This window comes from Lipotes vexillifer, unplaced genomic scaffold, assembly GCF_000442215.2.
Source record: "Lipotes vexillifer unplaced genomic scaffold, Lipotes_vexillifer_v1.1 scaffold750, whole genome shotgun sequence".
NCBI classification, from domain to species: domain Eukaryota; kingdom Metazoa; phylum Chordata; class Mammalia; order Artiodactyla; family Lipotidae; genus Lipotes; species Lipotes vexillifer.
The window spans coordinates 132,600-154,728 of NW_006774294.1; the positions used below are offsets into that span (position 1 = coordinate 132,600).

Here is a 22,129-nt window from a genome sequence, read left to right on the forward strand (position 1 = left end):
GGGAAAGAAACAACATTTGGAATTGCTTTCTGAGTGGTTTGTTCTGCAGCCTATGTTTGGGATATAAAAATTTATATTAAAAGTGTATTCAACGGTATTTGGTCTTGTATTTAGGAATTTTTCTTCATAAGCTTGAATGAGATGCATGTAAGTGTGGTTCACTGAGTATGAAAGAAGCCAAAAGCTGTATGTTGTTTATTAAAATGTCCTGGACCGACTGTTATTGCCTGTAGACATAATCAGTGTGTATTAGTTTACTAAGGCTGCCATAATAAATACCACAGTCCTGGTGGCTCAAACAATAGAAATTTATTTCTCACAGTTCTGGAGGCTGGAAATCTGAGATTAAGCTGACAGCAGCAGGCTTGGTTTCCTCCGAGTCTTCTCTCCTTGGTTTGCAGATGGCTGCCCTCTTGCTGCCTCTTCACGTGGTTGTCTGTGCACACATACTCCTGTCTCTTTGTATGTCTTATTTCCTCTTCTAAGGACACCAGTCACATTGGATGAGGGTTGACTCTAATGACCTTATTTTAACTTAATCACCTCTTTCAAGCCTTATCTCCAAACACAGTCACATTCTAAGGTACGGGGAGTTAAGGCTTCAACATATAAATTTGGGGGGGGACATAATTCAGTCCATAACACAGTGTAAACTTAAGGTTCTTGTATTTGAGAGCTTCCCCCCTACAGATCCCATGGAAAAAAATTGGAAAATATAATCTATTCTAGATTCACATTTATTAATATGTACTTACTGTGGATGTAATTGTTTCCACCTAAATTGCATCAAAAATAACTGAGACATTTGCAAAAATAAGTCCCACATACTATCTCAGCCTATAGAATCAGAATTGCCATGGAAATTTTGCATTTGTAATATGTTTGAGGACAACTGGACAATGGCATGGATGCACCCACAGTTATTGTTCAATTCCAAAATAAAGAACAATTGCATTCTTTCAAACCTCTCAAGCCATGAATCTAAGACCTCCCTCAACTGTTCTGATTTCCTCCTATTCTCCACACTCAATATTAAATAAAAACAAAGAATTGGAGACCACTTTTGTTATGGTTATCCCAAAGTAACTATTGCTGAGGTGGCTGAAAGCAGACAAAAGAAGTGATGAAAGGATAGTGGGAGGTCTGGTCTATTCAAGCTCATGTATATATATACGGTTTGCTGGGAAACAAGGCAGTTGAAATTATGGCTGAGATTAACTCATTAGGCAGATGGTAGTTACAAAAGAACAGTAGGCTAAGGAAGCAGTAAGTTATAGAGTGACAATGTAGTCAAAAATGTAGCAACCAAAGTGTAGTCTTATATGCAATTAAAAAGAAAAACAATCCTAGTACTGTATTTCCTTTTTTAAACTAAGTGGATATATAGTGGCAAATGTCCAGGTAGAACAAGTCATTTGTAGGCCATGTTCCTGTTTATTTCTTCTAAACCATATAGATCCCTTTTGAAATGTATGTGTGTGTAATTAATTCAGTTTTTTACATGAATTTTAGGACTTGTCAAAGCACACCTTGAAATATGTAAGGCTGATAATACACTTTAGGTATCATCTACATGTGTTCTTATTCGTTTTGATTCAAGTCTACCCATAATATATCCTAAGGTATAAAAATTTCACCAATACCATAATATACAAATTATAATCTACTAAACCATTCTCCTATTATTGAACATTTAGAATGCTTCAAATTGTTCATTAATTAGTAACAAAATTTAAGTATTTAGAAAATACAAATATGATTAAATGCAGTATATAAAGAAAACGTCATTAGTGTTTAGAATCAACAGTTTAATAATGGCATATCTTTACAAATCACAAAATATAGAGACTTAAGGATACTGCAAGATGACTAACACTGATTTAGTATGTGGTGTGTTTGTGTGTGTGTGTGTGTGTGTGTGTGTATTTAAAAAGACACAAAGAAGCAGATCATGGGAAATGCATATGTAGCAAATGTTACCGGTTTGTGATTCTGGAGTCCACATAATAAGACTCCCATAATAATGAGTTTCCTGTTTTCAACGTGTCAACCATATCATTATGTTCCCTAAACTTTTACTGTCAAATCTCTATGCCTCTCCCAACCTAAACCCCACTTACAAAACATCAGTGAGTTGGGATTCAACTCAGTGTGATTAGCCAACTGACTTTTGTTCATGGTATTTCTTACCCAAATCAGTAACACCAACGCTTTTCTTCCCTGTCCCAAAGTCTCAATTTCCTATATCTAATAGCTAATTTTAAAGAGACCCAATTTAATTTTTTCCCAAAAAAGTAAGTTTTCCAAACTTTTAATCAGAAAGAAACATCTCTATTTTCATCCCTGCCAGACTTGAAGAGTGATCTTGGAGTTTTAAAATCTTTGAAATGTCTTATAAATTCTATTATATTACATATGGATAGACAGCAACTGACCCTTTACTCATATATCACATGTGAATATAGAGTGTCTGACTATTTACCTATTATAGAATATACCATTTTTTGAATTCATAAAAACATATAGGTAATCTAAAAAAGGGATTACCAGCTCTTCTGGGCATTAGTGCCCCTAGGAGGCTCCTGAGAATGCCACTTGCTGGAGACCACCCAGGTCTTTCAGATTCAGAATCTACAGAACAAGACTTAGTATCTATAATATAAAAAACAAGAAAACCTCCCCAGGTGACTCTGATACAGCCTGTTCACAGATATGCATTTAGGAACCACTATTTGAGGAGATGTGAGTGAATCAGAAAAAATCTATCATATATTTTATTTTGGGTATAAGCTGTAATTTAGGAAAAAACATAATTAAATATGATGGTCCTAAGATAAATTTATTTATAGTAAAACATACATATGTTTGCTATACATTTATAGTAAATATATATTTAAAATTTTATTCTTAACCAAATGGGCTTGATAGAAAATAGACCATTTTTCTATACCATTTGGATGGATGAAAATGGAAGTGAAAAGCAATCTCAGTTGACTCCAATATCTTTCTTCCTGTGTCTTTTCCCCTTTTGCTTTTCTCACTTGTCCTCCAAATGGAGATTTTGCATTGCTGGAAAAAGGTGGTATAGGTGAATTGGGGATTTACTTATGTTTTGTTCCAACTCCAATAATATATCGTCAGTGTTAAAGGATAATTGTGTTCTCACTGTGCTTAATTGTATTCCTGAGTCTCTTTATCCTGTCTCACCAGAAATTAGTACTATATCAAAGATGTATCACAACAACAAAAATTCACAAAAGTAATAAAATTATAAGTTTCAGCACCCTGGTCTTCTTCTGTAGAAAGATACCTCTTGCCAGTCTAAACAAAACTTAAGATGATTCCCAACTGTCATAACCAAAGGCTTTCTGTGATCACGTTGGTTGGTGAGTGAATGAGGAACTGCATAGGTTTCACCACCAGCTGCGTAAATGATGCGTTTTCATGTTAAATACTTGTGATTTCTCCTATAAATGGAAAAAAATGAATCATTTTTCTATATCGTATAGCAATGATATGTCCTTTTTGTGTTTAACATGATTATACAGTTAGTAAACTGGTGTAGACTTGCTGTCAGTATTTGGGAGCTACAGTACAGCTGAAGGCCATCGTTTGACTGTATTAATAATAAAACAAAGATGTGCCAGTGAGCAAAAGACTGGTCAATGAGGCAAAGTGTAGGAGAAGGATAGTCTCAGACAAACGTAGTCAGTGTCCATCTCAGCACTAACCACAAGAGAGGAAAGATGACTTCATCAGAAGCCTTAGTAAGTTGTTTGCAATCACAGTATACAGCTTCATTTTAATTTTCATGCTTGCAAACAACCCTTTGATGACTTATCATTTGTTTTGTATGCAGTCAATAATGCAGGCTGTAGACAAATTCTCTTAGCATTTATTTGTTTAACTTGTTATATGTACTCATTTTCGGTCTGAAGGGCAGTAATGTGAATCAGAGTGATAGAGAAAATCTCAGCAAGCTGGCACGTCAAACCCTGAACTTGGAAGGATGTAGTGACAGATGCTATAGTTGCAGTATATGATGTGTGTGTGTGTATATATATATATATATATATATATATATATATATATGCAGTATTTATCTTTCTACTGATTAACTAGGTTGATTCAGCAATTTAGAAGCTGGATGTGTAGATCTTCTTCATTCATTGCTCCAATGGAAAACATTACAGAAGTTGCAAGGATGATTTCCTTAGACAGAAGAGTTTCAAGAGTGTATGAGTTACCATGAAGACATGTAATATGTAGTATGTTTCATATGAAATTGTGTACAAATGAAGTTATGTTTTAAACTGTAATGTTAGTAGCAGTAAGATAAAATGAAAAGTATTCTGGTTAAAAAGGGTTCTGCTAATTCTGTAACCTTGTGGAAGCATCTTAATCTCTCTAGACCTCAATATCCTCCTAACTAAAATTGCACAATTTAAAGTAATGGTCTCTGAATCCCCTGTAGCTCAGGAAGCCCATGAACCTCTGATCCTCTTTTCCCTTCTGTTTTTTTAAGTGCTATTGAAATGACTATCTTAGTTTAATCCTGAGTCAGGAGGTTTATCTCATTACGTGTTTGTTTAAGTTTGAAGTGTATGTAATTATAAAATCAAGGAATGACAGATGATGTTTCATAAGTTGTATGTTATTAGCACAGCTGGTATATCAGAAAATGGAAAAAAAAATCTCTTCAACTACATTTATTTTCATCTGTGTTCACAGGAAGTTCAACACAATTGCCAGCTTCACAGAATATCATTTTGTGCAGATGATAAAACTGACAAGAGGATATTCACTTTCATATGCAAAGATTCTGAGTCAAATAAACATTTGTGCTATGTATTTGACAGTGAAAAGTGTGTAAGTATGCCAGATGTTTTAGGGTGGTTTGTTCTGCTCTACAAGCCAGGAATTATCTTGTTTCTGGCATTAGTAAAGTATTTGGAAATGAATAAGGTCTGCAAATACTTAACTACACTAATAGATTCATCCTGTCATGAGAATATGCTTCAAGATTTCATCCTTAACTAAATTCTCATGTTCATGGGCAAAAGCTTTCATGCAAATTTCTTTTCTTAGAATGTCATGCTTATGTTATACATTTGTCTTATAATCACTTGATTTATTTGAAATTTTAAACTCAAATACGGTTTAGTAATATGCATATAATGCAAAAGAGTAATTGCCACCAAAGTATTGATTTTTTTTTCTGGAATGTGATGGATCTGATGAAAATAAATATTTTAAACTCCAGGAAATGAAATGTGTATGGCTTCTCAAAAAAGTCTCCAATACTTTGAAAATCTGGTTCTTGATTTTCATTATTCAGAAAACTTAATATAATGAAAGGTGGTAGAATTGTATGGGCATGTGTGTGTGCCTGTGTACAAGCTTGAGAATGTAATCTAAAGTTCTTAGCAAGTAAGAACAATTAGAGAATTCCAAAGTTAAGTTCACTAACAGTTCTTTAATCACCTGGAATCTTAAGGAAAACCCCATGTCTTGACTACAAGCATAAGCTAATGCTAATCGTAACCTAGTCCGAGGTCCTGTTATAAAACATAAGATGTGAATTCCAAGCACACATTGTAACCTTTGATAGCTTTAATTGAGGAAGAACATCTAGCCTCAACAACATGATTGCCTTAGACAGAAAGAAACTTAATTTATTTATTTGCTCATTTTTCATACTGTCAAAAATAGCAGGGACTAATATTATCACTCTTATATAATTTATTTCTCTGGTTTCAGTACATGAGCTTCTTAAAAACAAATATTTTTATTTGTCCATGTAACTCCTGCATCAGGTGAACAATAGATGCTCAATGAATTTTTTCCTTAAAGAAAAGACTATGTGGACAAATTTACAAAAGGTAGAGCAATTTATTATCTGTATCTTTTAAACTGTAGTTCTTTAAACAGGTAAACTAATGTGCTAAGCTACTCAGCATCATAATATGTTTTGAGAATTTGATGAATATTATGAAACATCTCATCAGAAAAATATGCTTATCCATATAAGACAATATTATGTGAACAATATGGCATTTTATATGAAATTAAAAAGTTGTTTTTGAAATGTATCCTATCGAATGAATGCATTATATTTAATGTCCCAAATGCTTCTTAACCATGATTGCTTGCAAATGTTTTCTCTGTGATTGAGAAGATTAAGGTTGATACTTATTGAATATCTTCTATGTGTAAGATATTATAATCTTTTACCACTTATGACAAACAGTAAATTCATTTGCCCTTCTTTTTTGTCTTACACATAGGAATAAACTTCCTCGGGGTCCTTTGAAATATTCATAACCCAAGTCCATTATAAATACTAGTCTTCTTATAACCTTATGTCACATGTTTTATCTTTCTTTGATCTCCAAATTTATTACATGATTATTTAAAATATAAGCTTGCTAGAATTCCCATGTACTTTTATTGTTTTCAAAGTATAAACTATGTTACTCCCTGATCATAATTGTTTGTAACTGATTTCCAGAATTTCAGTTCCTTGACCCATTATTCCTCTCTGGATATACCATATTAGCTTTCTTTTTTCTTGAAGGTTGAAAATATTTTCTTGAAGCCCACAGCAGTGGCTCACAACCATTAGTGTGCATAATGGAGGACCCTTTACAATACAGCTCATTGGTTCCCACTACAAAAAATAAGTTCATATTGATTCGTGCTGGAGCTCAGGAAATCTACATTTAACAAGTCCACCAAGTGATTCTCCTGCAGGTAGATGGAAGTCTGAGCTTTGAAAAGCAAGGATCCAAGATATCTCTCCAACTATAAGTTGGCATCACTTTCATTAGCTTAAAGAGGACATGTTTCCTCAAAGTTTCATTATATCATTTTCACCTCAAAGTTTTATTTGCTCTAATTATAACAATGTCTATATTCATAAAATTGATTTTATATGTATGCAGAATTTTGAAATGCCATCCTCTCTAATTCTCATTTCCTAGTTATTGAAAATTAAACAGGAAAATAAATTATGGCCCGATTAACACAGCTCTTCCTCTTATTTTAAGAAACCAAAGCTTGAGAAGTTGAGTGACTTTCCTAAAGTTACAAAGCTCGGAGATAACAGAATCAGGATTGAAATTTAATACCTTGAATTGCCATTGTAACATTTATCCAGTCATGCTGTCTTACTCCCAAACTGTGACCTCTTCCAGGGGCCTTGTCTTATATATTCATTATATTTTATCCTTTCAGTACTTCCATGAAATTGTTGAGAGTTTGAAAGATAGATGAAGCCCCTCTTAGCATGCCATGAGACTGGAGTTCACTACTTTGTTAACATGTTGTGTTAATGAGTCTCCCTCCATGGTGACAATGAGGATAATGTGGGGAGCTAGAGTACCCAGCCCTGCTAAGCAGTAATGAAGAGAGGCCAAGTAAGGAAGCTAAGCTTCTATCCCCACCAGGCAGTAATGAGGCAATGCTCTCCCATTCCCATTCCCCTACTGGAACTGTGTCAGAGAGAGCCACCCAAACACAAAGTTTAAATAATTTCCAGTGTCTCATAACATAATATCTAAAATATCCAGGATTCAATTGAAAATCACTCATCATATCAAGAATTGGAAAATAAACTAAATGAAAAAAGATGACCAATAGATCTCAACACTGAGATGAGAGAGATATTAGTTACCAGACAAAACTTTTAAAACAGCCAACATAAAAATAATAAAATAAACCATTACAATCACACTTGAAACAAAAAGTAGAAAGTATTATCAAAGAAATAGAAAATCAAAGCAAAGAAATTGAAGATATAAAGAAAACCCAACTGAGAATATTAGAGCTGAAAAATATGATAGCCAAATAAAAAACTCAATATATGGACTCAGAAGGGCGAAGACAGAAGAAAGAATCAACAACCTAGAAGATCAAAAAATAGAAAATGCCCAATCTGAACAACACAGAGATAATAAGCATACACATATGTATGCACACACACATGTGCACACAGGCATACACACAAAACAATACAAAAGCAAAAAACAAAACAGAACTTCAGGGACCTGTGGGACTATAACAAAATATCTAACATTCATGTGTCATCAGAGTCCTGGAAAGAGAGAGAAAAAAAGGTAGCCTTGAAAAAAACACATGAAGAAATAATAGTTGCAAACTTCCCAAATTTGGCAAAAGACATAAACCTATAGATTCAAGAAATTGAATGAACTCCGAACAGGATAAACCCAACTAATTCCACACCAAGTCACATCATACATAATCAAACTTCTGAAAACTAAAGACAGAAAAACCTTGAAAGCAGCAAGAGATAAACTAGTCCTTACCTATAGCAGAAACATCAATTCAAATGACAGTGTATTCCTTATTAGAAACCATGAAGGTGAGAAGGAAGTAGCACAGTATATTTTGAGTGCAAAAAAAAAAAAAAAAAAAAAGCAGTGCTGTCAAACCAGAATTTTATATCCAGAAGAAAACATATACTTCAAAAATTAAAGAGAAATCAAAAAATTATCAAACGAAGGAAAACTAAGATTATTTGTCACTCCCAGATCTACCCTAAGTGAATGGCTAAAGGAAGTTCTCTAAACAATAAAAGAAGGCAGCTTGGAACATGAGGAAGGAAAAAAGAACAGGATAAGCAAGCATATGGGTAAATCTTTAGTTTTCTAAATTATGATTGACAGAAGCAAAAAATACTTTCTGATATGATTCTAAATGAATATATAGAAAATATGTGAGTCAATTATAAACAGGGAAAGTTGAAGGGATGTAAAGGGAGGTAAAGTTTCTACACCTCTCTTGAACTGGAAAAATGACAACATTAGTAGCCTGTGATAAGTTGTATAAATATAATGTGAATTACAGAGCAACCACTAAAAAAGTTATAAAATGGGATACATTTAAAAATACTATGGGTAAATCAAAATTTTATTATAAAAATGTTTTAAAAACCCATAGAAATTCAGTAAAAAGAAAACAAAGTAGAAATAACAGAAAAGAAAAAAAGTGGAAATTTAACCTCTAATATATCAAAAATTACATTAAATGTAAGTGGTCTAAGTATACTAATTAAAAGAGATTGGTAGAGTAGATTTTAAAAAACCCAGATATATGTTGTCTTCAAGAAACTTGCTGCAAGTATAATGATACAGGTGATATAAGAAGGTTAAAAATAAAATAATGAAAAAAGATTTATCATGCAAAAATTATTCTAAGAAAGCACAAGTAAGTGTATTAATATCAGATAAAGTACACTTCAAAGTAAAGAAAATTATCAGAGACAAAGAAGGACGTTATTTAATGATAAAAGGGTCATACCACCAAGAAGAATAACAATCCTAAATTTACATGATCATATCACAGAGCTGCAAAATAAGTGAAACAAAAACTGATAGAACTGAAAAGAAATATGGGATAAATAGACAAATACACAATTATAGTTGGAGCCTTCACCACCACTTTTCTTAAAATTAATAGAACAACTAGACAGGAAATCATCAAGAATATAGAACTCAACAACATCAGCAACCAATGGAATCTAATTAGCAACTAAAGAGAACTTCATTCAATAACAACAGAATGCATATTGTTTTCCAGTGCCAAAGGAACATGTACCAAAATAGACCATATCCTGGGCTACAAAACAAATCTCAAAAGTTTAAAAGAGTTGAAATTATAAAGCATGTGTTCTCTGACAACAAAGAAATTGACCTAAAAATTAATAACAGAAAGATAACAGGAAAGTCTTCAAAAACTTGGAAGTTTTGTTTTTCCATATGTCAAAAAGGACATCACATTTGTAAACATCCCTATGTTAAAGAGGAATCTTTAAGAAGAAAAACTTTAAATGTGTGAACTATATAGAAATGAAGTAGAACATATCAGCATTTATGTGATTCAGCTAAAACAGTTTTGAGAGAGAAATTTTAACAACTAAGTTAAAATATTTGAAAGCAGAAAGTTTCAAATTAATAATCTAAGCTCCCAGCTCAAGCACTTATCAAATTAAAGTAGGCAAAAGGAAGAAAATAAGAAAGATAAGAGAAGAAAATTAATGAAGTTGAAAACAAAAACAATAGAGAAAATCAGTGAAACAAAGAGCTGTTTTTTTTAAAATATCATAAAAGTAACAAAATTTCAGTTAAGATTGGCAGAGTACAAAAAAAAAAAAAAAGATTAGCAAGGTAAAAGAAAAAAAAAAAAAAAAAAAAAGATTAGCAAGGTAAAAGAAAAAAAAAAAAAAGACAAAAGTTACCAATATCTGGCATGAAACAGGGATTTCACTGAAGACCCTCCAGGTATCAAAAAATAATAAGAGGGTGCTATAATCAACTACCACATACCACCCAATATTAGATAATTTGAATAACCCTGTAACTATAAAGGAAATTGAATTTATAATTTCACACTTATTAAAAGAGAAATCTTCAGTCCTAGATAGTTTTACTGGAAGAATCCATAAAATGCTTAAAGAGGAGTTAATATTGTTCGACACAAGCTATTCCAGAAAATAGAAGAGGTGAGAGAATTCCCCAAATTCATTTTATGAAACTATTATTTTCCAGACACCAAAACCAAGTAAAGATAGTGCAAAAAAAGGAAACTACAGACCAATATTCCTCAGAAATATAGATGCAAAAATTTCTAACACAATATTAAATATAATTCAGCAATATATAAAAGAATTCTACACCAATACCAAGTAGAGTTTGTTCCTGGGATGTAAGTTTTATTCAACATAAAAAATCCAACAATATAATTAACCATATTGACAGGCTAAAGAAGAAAAGTATATGATCCTATCAATGTTTTTAAAAATATTTGAAAATAATCAATCCCCGTTCATCGTTAAAAAATCTCAGAAAAATAGGAAGAGAAGGAAACTTCTTTAACTTAGTAGGATTGGGGATTTTTTTTTTTTTTTTTTTTTGCTATCTGTCTCATATATAACCAAAATGTTTTTGTTCTAAACAGCCAGTGGAAAACCATTAGAGTATGTCATTTCTGTCATAGATTTGTGGATATGATTTTAGATGAATTTTAATAGCTTATATTACATGTTTATGGCAATAAATAATTATTTTCTAATATAGAACATTGTGTTTCTTGCAAAGTTAATATGATTAATATTTAATATTATTATTGGTAAAATGAATATAACTGATATAACTGAATTTAATATATAATGAGGAATTTTAGACTTACAGGTTGCTCCCATAATCAAACTTTAATATTATTATCCTTAGAGCATATGTAAACATATACATATATGTAAATATATATAAAACCCATAACCTCCAGAATGATAAACAACTTATAGTTGTTACCTCCATGAAGACTAGAGGGGACCAAGATTAAAGTTAAAGAGCTAAAGGAAACTTTAAATTTATCTGTAATGGTCAAAGACTTTAATGTGGGTTATATGTATATTCACGGAATTAAAGGAAAAGAAGGTAGTAATAAGTAAACAGGAAAATTTCAGCATAGAAATAGCACATATAAAAAATAATTAAATGGTTAGGTAGAATAGCTGAAAAGAAAAATAAATAAGCTTAACATCAGATTTAGGATGGCAGAAAAAATGGTCAGTAATCTGGAAGATAGATGAGAGAAATTATCCAATCAAACGAACAGAGAATATAAATAATAATAGTAGTATTGAATAACAGAGCCATAATCACCTGCTGGACAAGATAGAGTTCTAACATATGTGAAACAAAAATCACAAGAAGACAGGAGAGAGAAGGTAAGAAAGAAAAAAAGTACTGGCTGAAGAATTCCCAAATGTGGTGAAAATTGTCAATTTACAGATTTGAGAAACATGACAAACTTCAGGCTGAATAAATTATAAAGAAAACTACCTGTAATTATATCACAGACTATCTATAAGAGAGTTGGAGAGAGAAAGAGAGAGCAAGACAATGATTGAGGGAATGAATGGATCTTGAAATCATCCAGAAAATTTTTAAAAAGACATATCTTTACATACAGATTAAAAAAGTAGTATGGGGCTTCCCTGGTGGCGCAGTGGTTGAGAATCTGCCTGCTAATGCAGGGGACACGGGTTCGAGCCCTGGTCTGGGAAGATCCCACATACCGCGGAGCAACTGGACCCATAAGCCACAACTACTGAGCCTGCGCATCTGGAGTCTGTGCTCCGAAACAAGAGAGGCCGCAACAGTGAGAGACCCACGTACCGCGATGAAGAGTGGCCCCTGCTTGCCGCAACTAGAGAAAGCCCTCGCACAGAAACGAAGACCCAACACAGCCAAAAAAATAAATAATTAATTAATTAATTAAAAAAAAAAAAAGTAGTATGAATGGCAGCTGACTTTTCATTAGTATCAGTAGAGGCCAGAGGAGAATATAACAATACCTTTAACATGCATAAAGTAAAGAGATGTCATAACAGAATTTTACACCCATTGAAGGCTCAAAATTTAAGTCAAAATATTTTGAGATAAATGAAACTGGAGTGATTTATTACTAGCAGAACTGTGCTTCAAGGTATGCTAAAGGAAGTTCTTTAACCCAAAGGGAAATGACACAAAAAGGAAATGCAAATGTGCAAAAAAGGATAAAGAATAAAAAGCACTGGAAAAATTGTGACTAAATATCCATTCTTTAAAATAGAACTGGTTAAAGCAAAAATTGTAGCCTTGTATCATGATGTTAACAAATGACAGTAATAGCACAAAGGATGTATACTATTGGACTTAATAGACTTACACTATTTCAAGGTTGTTATTATTTATGTGAAATGATACCATATTAACTCTAAGTGGACTCTGGTAACTTAAGGATGCATATTGTAATCACTAGAGCAATCCACTAAAAGTAATTCAAATGCGTATAGCTAAAAGCCTATAGAGAAAATGTAATGGAAAATAATTTTTTTAAATGAAATTTAAAGAAGGCAGGAAAAGAACAGCAACATAAAGCAGGTGGACCAAATAGAAAATAAAGAACAACATAAAGGTAAAAATATACCAATCAAAGGCTGAGATTATCAGACAGCAATTTTAAAACTGTCCAACTGTTTGGTCTCTAGAAAACACACACTTTAAATATAAAGACAAATATAGGTAAAAAACAAAAGACTGAATAAACATATGCCATGCAAGCAATAAGTGTGAGAAAGTTGGTGTGGCTATACTCATATCAAAAAGGTGACTCCAAGGCAAGGAATATTACCAGACATTGAGATAAATCCCACAAAGATTAAAGGACCACTCTGTTTCATTTAATAACACTGATTTTTAAGAAATGAAGGAGAAAAATCTAACAATTACAGGAAGAAAAAGGCAAATTGACACCCATAGTCATAGATGTTAATGCCATTCTCAGCAATTGACAGAGGAAATAGAAAAAAATAAACTTACAAAAAATGAAAAAATAATATCCACCACTTTGATCTAATTGACATGTTAGATTATCCCAAGCAACAACAGAGTATAGTTTCTTTTTTTTAATTTAATTTAATTTATTTTTTTATACAGCAGGTTCTTATTAGTCATCAATTTTATACATATCAGTGTATACATGTAAATCCCAATCACCCAATTCAGCACACCACTATCCCCACCCCCCAGCAGCTTTCCCCGCTTGGTGTCCGTACTTTTGTTTTCTACATCTGTGTCTCAACTTCTGCCCTGTAAACTGGTTCATCTGTACCATTTTTCTAGGTTCCACATACATGCGTTAATATACGATATTTGTTTTTCTCTTTCTGACTTACTTCACTCTGTATGACAGTCTCTAAGTTCATCCATGTCTCAACAAATGACTCAATTTCGTTCCTTTTTATGGCTGAGTAATATTCCATTGTATATATGTAGCATAACTTCTTTATCCATTTGTCTGTTGATGGGCATTTAGGTTGCTTCCATGACCTGGCTATTGTAAATAGTGCTGCAATGAACATTGGGGTGCATGTGTCTTTTTGAATTATGGTTTTCTCTGGGTATATGCCCAGTAGTGGGATTGCTGGATCATATAGTAATTCTATTTTTAGTTTTGTAAGGAACCTCATACTGTTCTGCATAGTGGCTGTATCAATTTACATTCCCACAAACAGTGCAAGAGCGTTCCCTTTTCTCCACACCCTGTCCAGCATTTGTTGTTTGTAGATTTTCTGATGATGCCCATTCTAACTGGTGTGAGATGATACCTCATTGTAGTTTTGATTTGCATTTCTCTAATAATTAGTGATGTTGAGCAGCTTTTCATGTGCTTCTTGGCCATCTGTACGTCTTCTTTGGAGAAATGTCTATTTAGGTCTTCTGCCCATTTTTGGATTGGATTGTTTCTCTTAATATTGAGCTGCTGAGCTGTTTATATATTTTGGAGATTAATCCTTTGTCCGTTGATTCATTTGCAAATATTTTCTCCCATTCTGAGGGTTTTCTTTTCTTCTTCTTTATGTTTTCCTTTGCTGTGCAAAAGCTTTGAAGTTTCATTAGGTCGCATTTGTTTATTTTTGTTTTTATTTCCATTACTCTAGGAGGTGGATCAAAAAAGATCTTGCTGTGATTTATGTCAAAGATTGTTCGTCCTATGTTTTCCTCTAAGAGTTTTATAGTGTCCAGTCTTACATTAATGTCTCTAATCCATTTTGAGTTTATTTTTGTGTATGGTGTTAAGGAGTGTTCTAATTTCATTCTTTTACATGTAGCTGTCCAGTTTACCCAGCACCACTTATTGAAGAGACTGTCTTTTCTGCATTGTATATCCTTGCCTCCTTTGTCATAGATTAGTTGACCACAGGTGCATGGGTTTATCTCTGGGCTTTCTATCTTGTCCCATTGATTTATGTTTCTGTTTTTGCGCCAGTACCATATTATCTTGATTACTGTGGCTCTGTAGTATAGTCTGAAGTCAGGGAGTTTGATTCCTCCAGCTCTGTTTTTTACCCTCAAGACTGCTTTGGCTATTCGGGGTCTTCTGTGTCTCCATACAAGTTTTAAGATTTTTTGCTCTAGTTCCATAAAAATTGCCATTGGTAATTTGATAGGGATTGCATTGAATCTGTAGATTGCTTTGGGTAGTATAGTCATTTTAACAGTATTGATTCTTCCAATCCAAGAACATGCTATATCTCTCCATCTGTTGGTATCATCTTTAATTTCTTTCATCAGTGTCTTATAGTTTTCTGCATACCGACATTTTCTCTCCCTAGGTAGATTTATTCCTAGGTATTTTATTCTTTTTGTTGCAGTGGTTAATGGGAGTGTTTCCTTAATTTCTCCTTCAGATTTTTCATCATTAGTGTATAGGAATACAAGAGATTTCTGTGAATTAATTTTATATCCTGCAACTTTACCAAATTCATTGATTAGCTCTAGTAGTTTTCTGGTGGCATTTTTAGGATTCTCTATGTATAGTATGATGTCATCTGCAAACAGTGACAACTTTACTTCTTTTCCAATTTGTATTCTTTTTTTCTTTTTCTTCTCTGATTGCCGTGGCTAGGACTTCCAAAACTATGTTGAATAGTGGTGACAGTGGACATCCTTGTCTTGTTCCTGATCTTAGAGGAAATGCTTTCAGTTTTTCACCATTGAGAATGATGTTTACTGTGGGTTTGTCGTATATAGCCTTTATATGTTGAGGTAGGTTTCCTTTATGCCCACTTTCGGGAGAGTTTTTATCATAAATAAGTGTTGAATTTTGTCAAAAGCTTTTTCTGCATCTATTGAGATGATCATATGGTTTTTATTCTTCAATTTTTTAATATGGTGTATCACATTGATTGATTTGCATATATTGTGAAATCCTTGCATCCCTGGGATAAATCCTACTTGATCATTGTGTATGATCCTTTTAATGTGTTGTTGGATTCTGTTTGCTAGTATTTTGTTGAGGATGTTTGCATCTATATTCATCAGTGATATTTGTCTGTAATTTTTTTTTTTTGTATTATCTTTGTCTGGTTTTGGTATCAGGGTGATGGTGGCCTCATAGAATGACTTTGGGAGTGCTCCTTCCTCTGCAATTTTTTGGAAGAGTTTGAGAAGGATCGGTGTTAGCCCTTCTGTAAATATTTGATACAATTCAGTTGTGAAGCCATCTGGTCCTGGACTTTTGTTTGTTGGAAGATTTTTAATTGCAGTTTCAATTTCATTACTTGTGATCAGTCTGTTCATATTTTCTATTTCTTCCTGGTTCAGTCTTGGAAGGTTATACCTTTCTAAGAATTTGTCCATTTCTTCTAGGTTGTCCAATTTATTGGCATAGAGTAGCTTGTAGTAGTCTCTTAGGATGCTTTGTATTTCCCCGGTGTCTGTTGTAACTTCTCCTTTTTCATTTCTAATTTTATTGATTTGAGTCCTCTCCCTCTTTTTCTTGATGAGTCTGGCTAATGGTTTATCAATTTTGTTTATCTTCTCAAAGAACCAGCTTTTAGTTTTATTGATCTTTGCTATTGTTTTCTTTGTTTCTGTGTAATTCATTTTTAATCTCATAGTGTTGTGGTCAGAACAGATGTTTAATATGATTTCAATTTTCTTAACTTTACTGAGGCTTGATTTGTGACCCAAGATGTGATCTCTCCTGCAGAATGTTTGGTGCACACTTGAGAAGAAAGTGTAATCTGCTGTTTTTGGATGGAATGTCCTATAAATATCAATTAAATCTATCTGGTCTATTGTGTCATTTAAAGCCTCTGTTTCCTTATTTATTTTCATTTTGGATGATCTGTCCATTGGTGTAAGTGAGGTATTAAAGTCCCCCACTATTTTTGTGTTACTGTCGATTTCCTCTTTTATAGCTGTTAGCAGTTGCCTTATGTATTGAGGTGCTCCTATGTTGGGTGCATATATATTTATAATTGTTATATCTTCTTCTTGGATTGATCCCTTGATCATTATGTAGTGTCCTTCCTTGTCTCTTGTAACATTATTTTAAAGTCTATTTTATCTGATATGAGTATTACTACTCCAGCTTTCTTTTGATCTCCATTTGCATGGAATATCTTTTTCTGTCCCCTCACTTTCAGTCTGTATGTGTATCTAGGTCTGAAGTGGGTCTCTTGTAGATAGCATATATATGGGTCTTGTTTTTGTATCCATTCAGCAAGCCTGTGTCTTTTGGTTGGAGCATTTAATCCATTCACTTTTAAGGTAATTATTGATATGTATGTTCCTATGACCATTTACTTAATTGTTTTGGGTTTGTTTTTGTAGGTGCTTTTCTTCTCTTGTGTTTCCCACTTAGAGAAGTTCCTTTAGTATTTGTTTTAGGGCTGGTTTGGTGGTGCTGAATTCTTTTAGCTTTTGCTTGTCTGTAAAGCTTTTGATTTCTCCATCGAATGAATGAGATCCTTGCCGGTTAGAGTAATCTTGGTTGTCGGTTCTTCCTTTCATCACTTTAAGTATATCATACCACTCCCTTCTGGCTTGTAGAGTTTCTGCTGAGAAATCAGCTGTTAACCTTATGGAAGTTCCCTTGTATGTTATTTGTCATTTTTCCCTTGCTGCTTTCCATAATTTTTATTTGTCTTTAATTTTGCCAATTTGATTACTATGTGTCTTGGCTTGTTTCTCCTTGGGTTTATCCCGTATGGGACTCACTGCGCTTCCTGGACCTGGGTGGCTATTTCCTTTCCCATGTTAAGAAAGTTTTTGACTATAACCTCTTCAAATATTTTCTGGGGTCCTTTCTCTCTCTCTTCTCCTTCTGGGACCCCTATAATGTGAATGTTGTTGCATTTAATGTTGTCCCAGTGGTCTCTTAGGCTGTCTTCTGTTCCGCAGCAATGAATTCCACCATTCTGTCTTCCAGGTCACTTATCCGTTCTTCTGCCTCAGGTTTTCTGCTATTGATTCCTTCTAGTATAGTTTTCATTTCAGTTATTGTATTGTTCATCTCTGTTTGTTTGTTCTTTAATTCTTCTAGGTCTTTGTTAAACATTTCTTGCATCTTCTCGATCTTTGCCTCCATTGTTTTCCCGAGGTTTTGGATCAGCTTCACTATCATTATTCTGAATTCTTTTTCTGGAAGGTTGCCTATCTCCACTTCATTTAGTTGTTTTTCTGGGGTTTTATCTTGTTCCCTCTTCTCTTACATAGCCCTCTGCCTTTTCATCTTGTCTCTCTTTCTGTGAATGTGGTTTTTATTCCACAGGCTGCAGGGTTGTAGTTATTCTTGCTTTTCCAGGGTATACTTTCTCTTTGAGTGCAGTCGAATGTGTACAAAGATACATCATATCCTGGACCATATTTTAAGGCTCAGTAAATTTCAAAATTGAAAATTTTACAGAGTATATTATCTGACTACAAATTGTCAAAATGTTTTAAATCAAAACACACTTCACATAATAATAGCTCAAAGAAAGTCACAAGAGGAATTAGATTATTTTTCTCTGAATAACAACAAAATATCAAAATTTGTAAAAGACAGTTAAAGCAGTACTTAGAGGGATATTTATAGCTTTAAATGCTTCTATGAGAAAAGATAAAAAGATTAAAAGTAATTATCATGCTCTTGATCTTGAGGAGTTAGAATAAGAACAAATTTAAAACAAAGTAAAAGGTAAAAATAACAATAAATAATATAATCGATGATGTTGAAAACACAATAAAGAAAATTAATAAACTAAAAGTTGGTTCTTTAATAAGGATCCTCTAAAAAGACAGATCAAGGACAAAAATAAAGGAAATTACCAATACCAGAAACAAAAGAGTGGATATAAGTACAGATGCTACAGTTTTTAAAAGGATACAGAGAGAAATATAACTATTATGCCAATAAATTTGGCAAGTAAGATGAAATTGATGAATATTTGAAAAACTCGATTTAATGAAACTGAGGAAATAACAAATCTGAATATATGTGTAGTTAAATTAAAAAAAAAATCTCTTGACAAGTAAAATAACAGACCCAGATAGTTTCACTGTTAAGTTCTATGAAAAAAAATTATCACATAGATGCAGAAAAAGCACAAAATTCAATCCAATTGATGATAAAATTCATAATATCCTAGGAGTAGAAGGGACGTTTCTTATTCCAATAAGGATGTTAAAAATCCTGCAGGTAACATCAAAATTAATGGTGAATTATTGAATGCTTTTCTTTAAGATTGGGAACAAGGCAAGGGTGCTTATTCTCACCACCTCTGTTTAGCCTGGTATTAGATGTCTTAGGTGGTGAATAGTTCGTAAAAGAAACAAGAGGCATAAAGATTGGGGAAAAAAGTAAAACTATCTTTTTCACAGATGTAATATGAATTTTTACAAAGAAAGTCGTGTGAAATCTACAAATTACTATGATTATGAAGCAAATTTAATCACGAGATACAAGGTTAATATACAAAAATTAATTGTTTCTGTCTACTAGAAAAAAATAAAAATCTGTTTACTAAAGCATCAACAAACATGAAATAATTAGGATTTTTTGAACAAGATATGCTGAAATCAACAAACTATTGCAGAAATTAAGGAAGACCTAAAATAATGGGAGAGAGATACCATATTTATAGGTTGGAAGGCTCAATTTAGTTAAGTGGTCAATTCCACCAAATTGATCTGTATATTCAATACAATCCTTATCAAAATCACAATAGGATTTTTGGTAGAAATAGAAAATTTGTTTTTAATATGATAATTCAAACAGTGCAGAATAGAGAAATTAATCTTGAAAGAAAAGACCAAAGTTGGAAGACACATTTTACCTGCTTTCACAGGGTACTTCAAAGAAATCGTTTTCAAGATCAGGTGATATTGATGTAATGGTAGATAAATAATAAATGAACTAGACTGTAGAGACCAGAAGTATCCACACATACGTGGTCAATTGATATTTCCACAAATGTGACAAGACAATTTAATGGAGAAAAGAAGTCTGATAATTGGTATTGGAACAGCTAGCTAAATATATGAAAAATAATACTTAAAAATTAGTTCTTACTTATGCTACATAAAAATAACTTGAGATGGATAATAGATACAAAAGTAGAAGCTTTTATAGCCTGCTGCAAAGCTTTCATTAAACATAGGAGAATCTCTCTATGAACTCTGAGTAGACAGTGAATTCTTAGAAATGACCCCAAAAGCACTAAATATAGCGGGAGAAAAAAATGATACGTGGGACTTAATCAAAAATAAACATTTTCTATTAATCTATAAACAGTATTATAGAGTGAAATGGCAAGTCACATACATATATCCGAAAAAGAGTTTGTATCCAGAATATATAAAGAACTAAATATCAATAATAAAAAGACAAAAAAACTAATAAAAAATGGGCAAGAGACTGTCTACAGGGAGTTCATAATGAGCGGATAACAAAGGCCAATGATTACATGAAACTGGGCTAATATATTATTCAATAGGGAAATTCAGGTTACAAATACATTGCAATAGCATTACTCATCCAGTAAAATAACTAAATTAAATAGATGTCAATATCTGATGTTGGTGAGAATGTGGAGCAGCTAGAACTCTTTTACTGCTGGTGGGTATGTACAATGGTACTTTGGAAAGCAGTTTGGCATTTTCTTATAATGTTAAACATAGACCCATCCTATGATTTATCAATTTCTTTCTAGGTATTTACCCAGAGATATGAAAACATATGTACACAAAAAGATTTTACAAGAATGTTTGTAACAGCTTTATTTATAACTCAGGACTGAAAACACCAGAAATGTCCCTTGATAGAAAAGTGAAAAATCATTTGTGGTATATTCACTGGATGGAAAGTAATCAGCAATAAAATGAATGATACATGTAACATCTGAGAAACTAAAAAAGAAGACCAATACAAAAGAATATATACAGTATGGCCCATTTTTATAGATACAAGGACAGGTAAAACTGATCTATGGTGAGAAATTTGAGCAACGGTTACCCGTAAGAAATGTGATTTGACTAGAGGTAGGCATAGGAGAACTTTCAAGGATGATAGAAATATTCTATATCTTTAATGATATGATGGTTATATAGGTATCAAAGCACATGTGGCAAAACACACCTGATGGTACAATTATGGTCTGTGCATTTCATTATATATAAATTTTTTCCCCTACCCCCCAAAAGTGTGAGGCTTGTAGAGTCAGATATTCTGAATTTGAATCCAGGTTCTCCTCTAACTAATTATCAGATTTTAGGCAAGTTATACAACCTCACAGAATTGCAGTTGCATAAGTATTGTGGGAATAATAATAACCCCTATCTCACAGAGTCATGAGAAGCAAGTGAGGTAATATATGGAGAATAATTACCAGGGAGCTAAGTGCTATCTCAATTAAAAAGACATGTCTTACCATAAAAAGAGACTATGGGTTCTAAAAAATTATTATTGTAAACAAATAATTAATAATGAAGTCAAATGTTATTAGTGATGAATCAACCACTTTACCATTTAGACAATTTTCTGTCCTGTACACCTTGAGTATTTGAGGAAAACACATTGTCTTACTAAGAAGACACATTGAACTCATTTTAACTTTTTAGTATTCCTTAATATAGCTTATTTTCTTTTCCATCTTTGTTGTAAGACAGATAGTTCTCATATAATTTTAGGCATATATTTTGCATTTTTTGGTTTATTTGGTTAAACACTATAAATACTTTTTATGGCTAAATGCCTTTTTAAACAAATAGTGAACTACAAAAATAACAGTGTCTTAAGTAATCTAAGCTTTATTAATAAAGTATATTTTCAATTTATGTTGCACCTAGGAATCACAAAATTTTAGGATTTGCAATAGATTAGTGAAAGCAGGGCATTTTCAAGATTTACTGTTGCTACCCGTTGTTATGTCATCTGGAGGTGTTATATTAAATATGAAATATTTCTGATGCATTAAATCAATTAATGCCTTTACCAAACTTCTTTATAATGTTAATAAAGTAAATAAATCTTTATTTACTGTTTACACTGTTCCCAGTAAGACACTGTGATACCAGTTGAGATATCAATGGAGAAGGAATGAGCTGGTGGACTTAGGATATTTGTGGCAGTTTCTAGTTAATAGACCAGAGACTGATAATTGTTTATGAGGCCAAATTCAGGTGACAGGTATATTTTGCTCAGTCAGCACTGTGTTTTACAAAAATATTGTTTACTGTCACTTAAAATTGGGAGCTTTCCAAATGAATATTCAGATTTCTGACCTCATCTCACA

At 32.7% G+C, this 22,129-nt stretch overlaps 1 protein-coding gene across 3 annotated transcripts in view; it reads left to right on the top strand.

Annotated features, from left to right (window-relative positions):
* The window catches only part of GULP1 (GULP PTB domain containing engulfment adaptor 1), a 108,094-nt gene that overhangs the window by 57,438 nt on the left and 28,527 nt on the right, over positions 1-22,129 (top strand). For 2 of the 3 annotated variants that reach the window (XM_007449097.1, XM_007449096.1), the window contains exon 5: positions 4,732-4,869. The exons of the other annotated variant lie outside the window; for it this stretch is intronic. In XM_007449097.1, the coding sequence (XP_007449159.1) occupies positions 4,732-4,869 (138 nt within the window). The remainder of the gene's footprint in view (positions 1-4,731; positions 4,870-22,129) is intronic. 3 annotated transcript variants of the gene reach the window in all.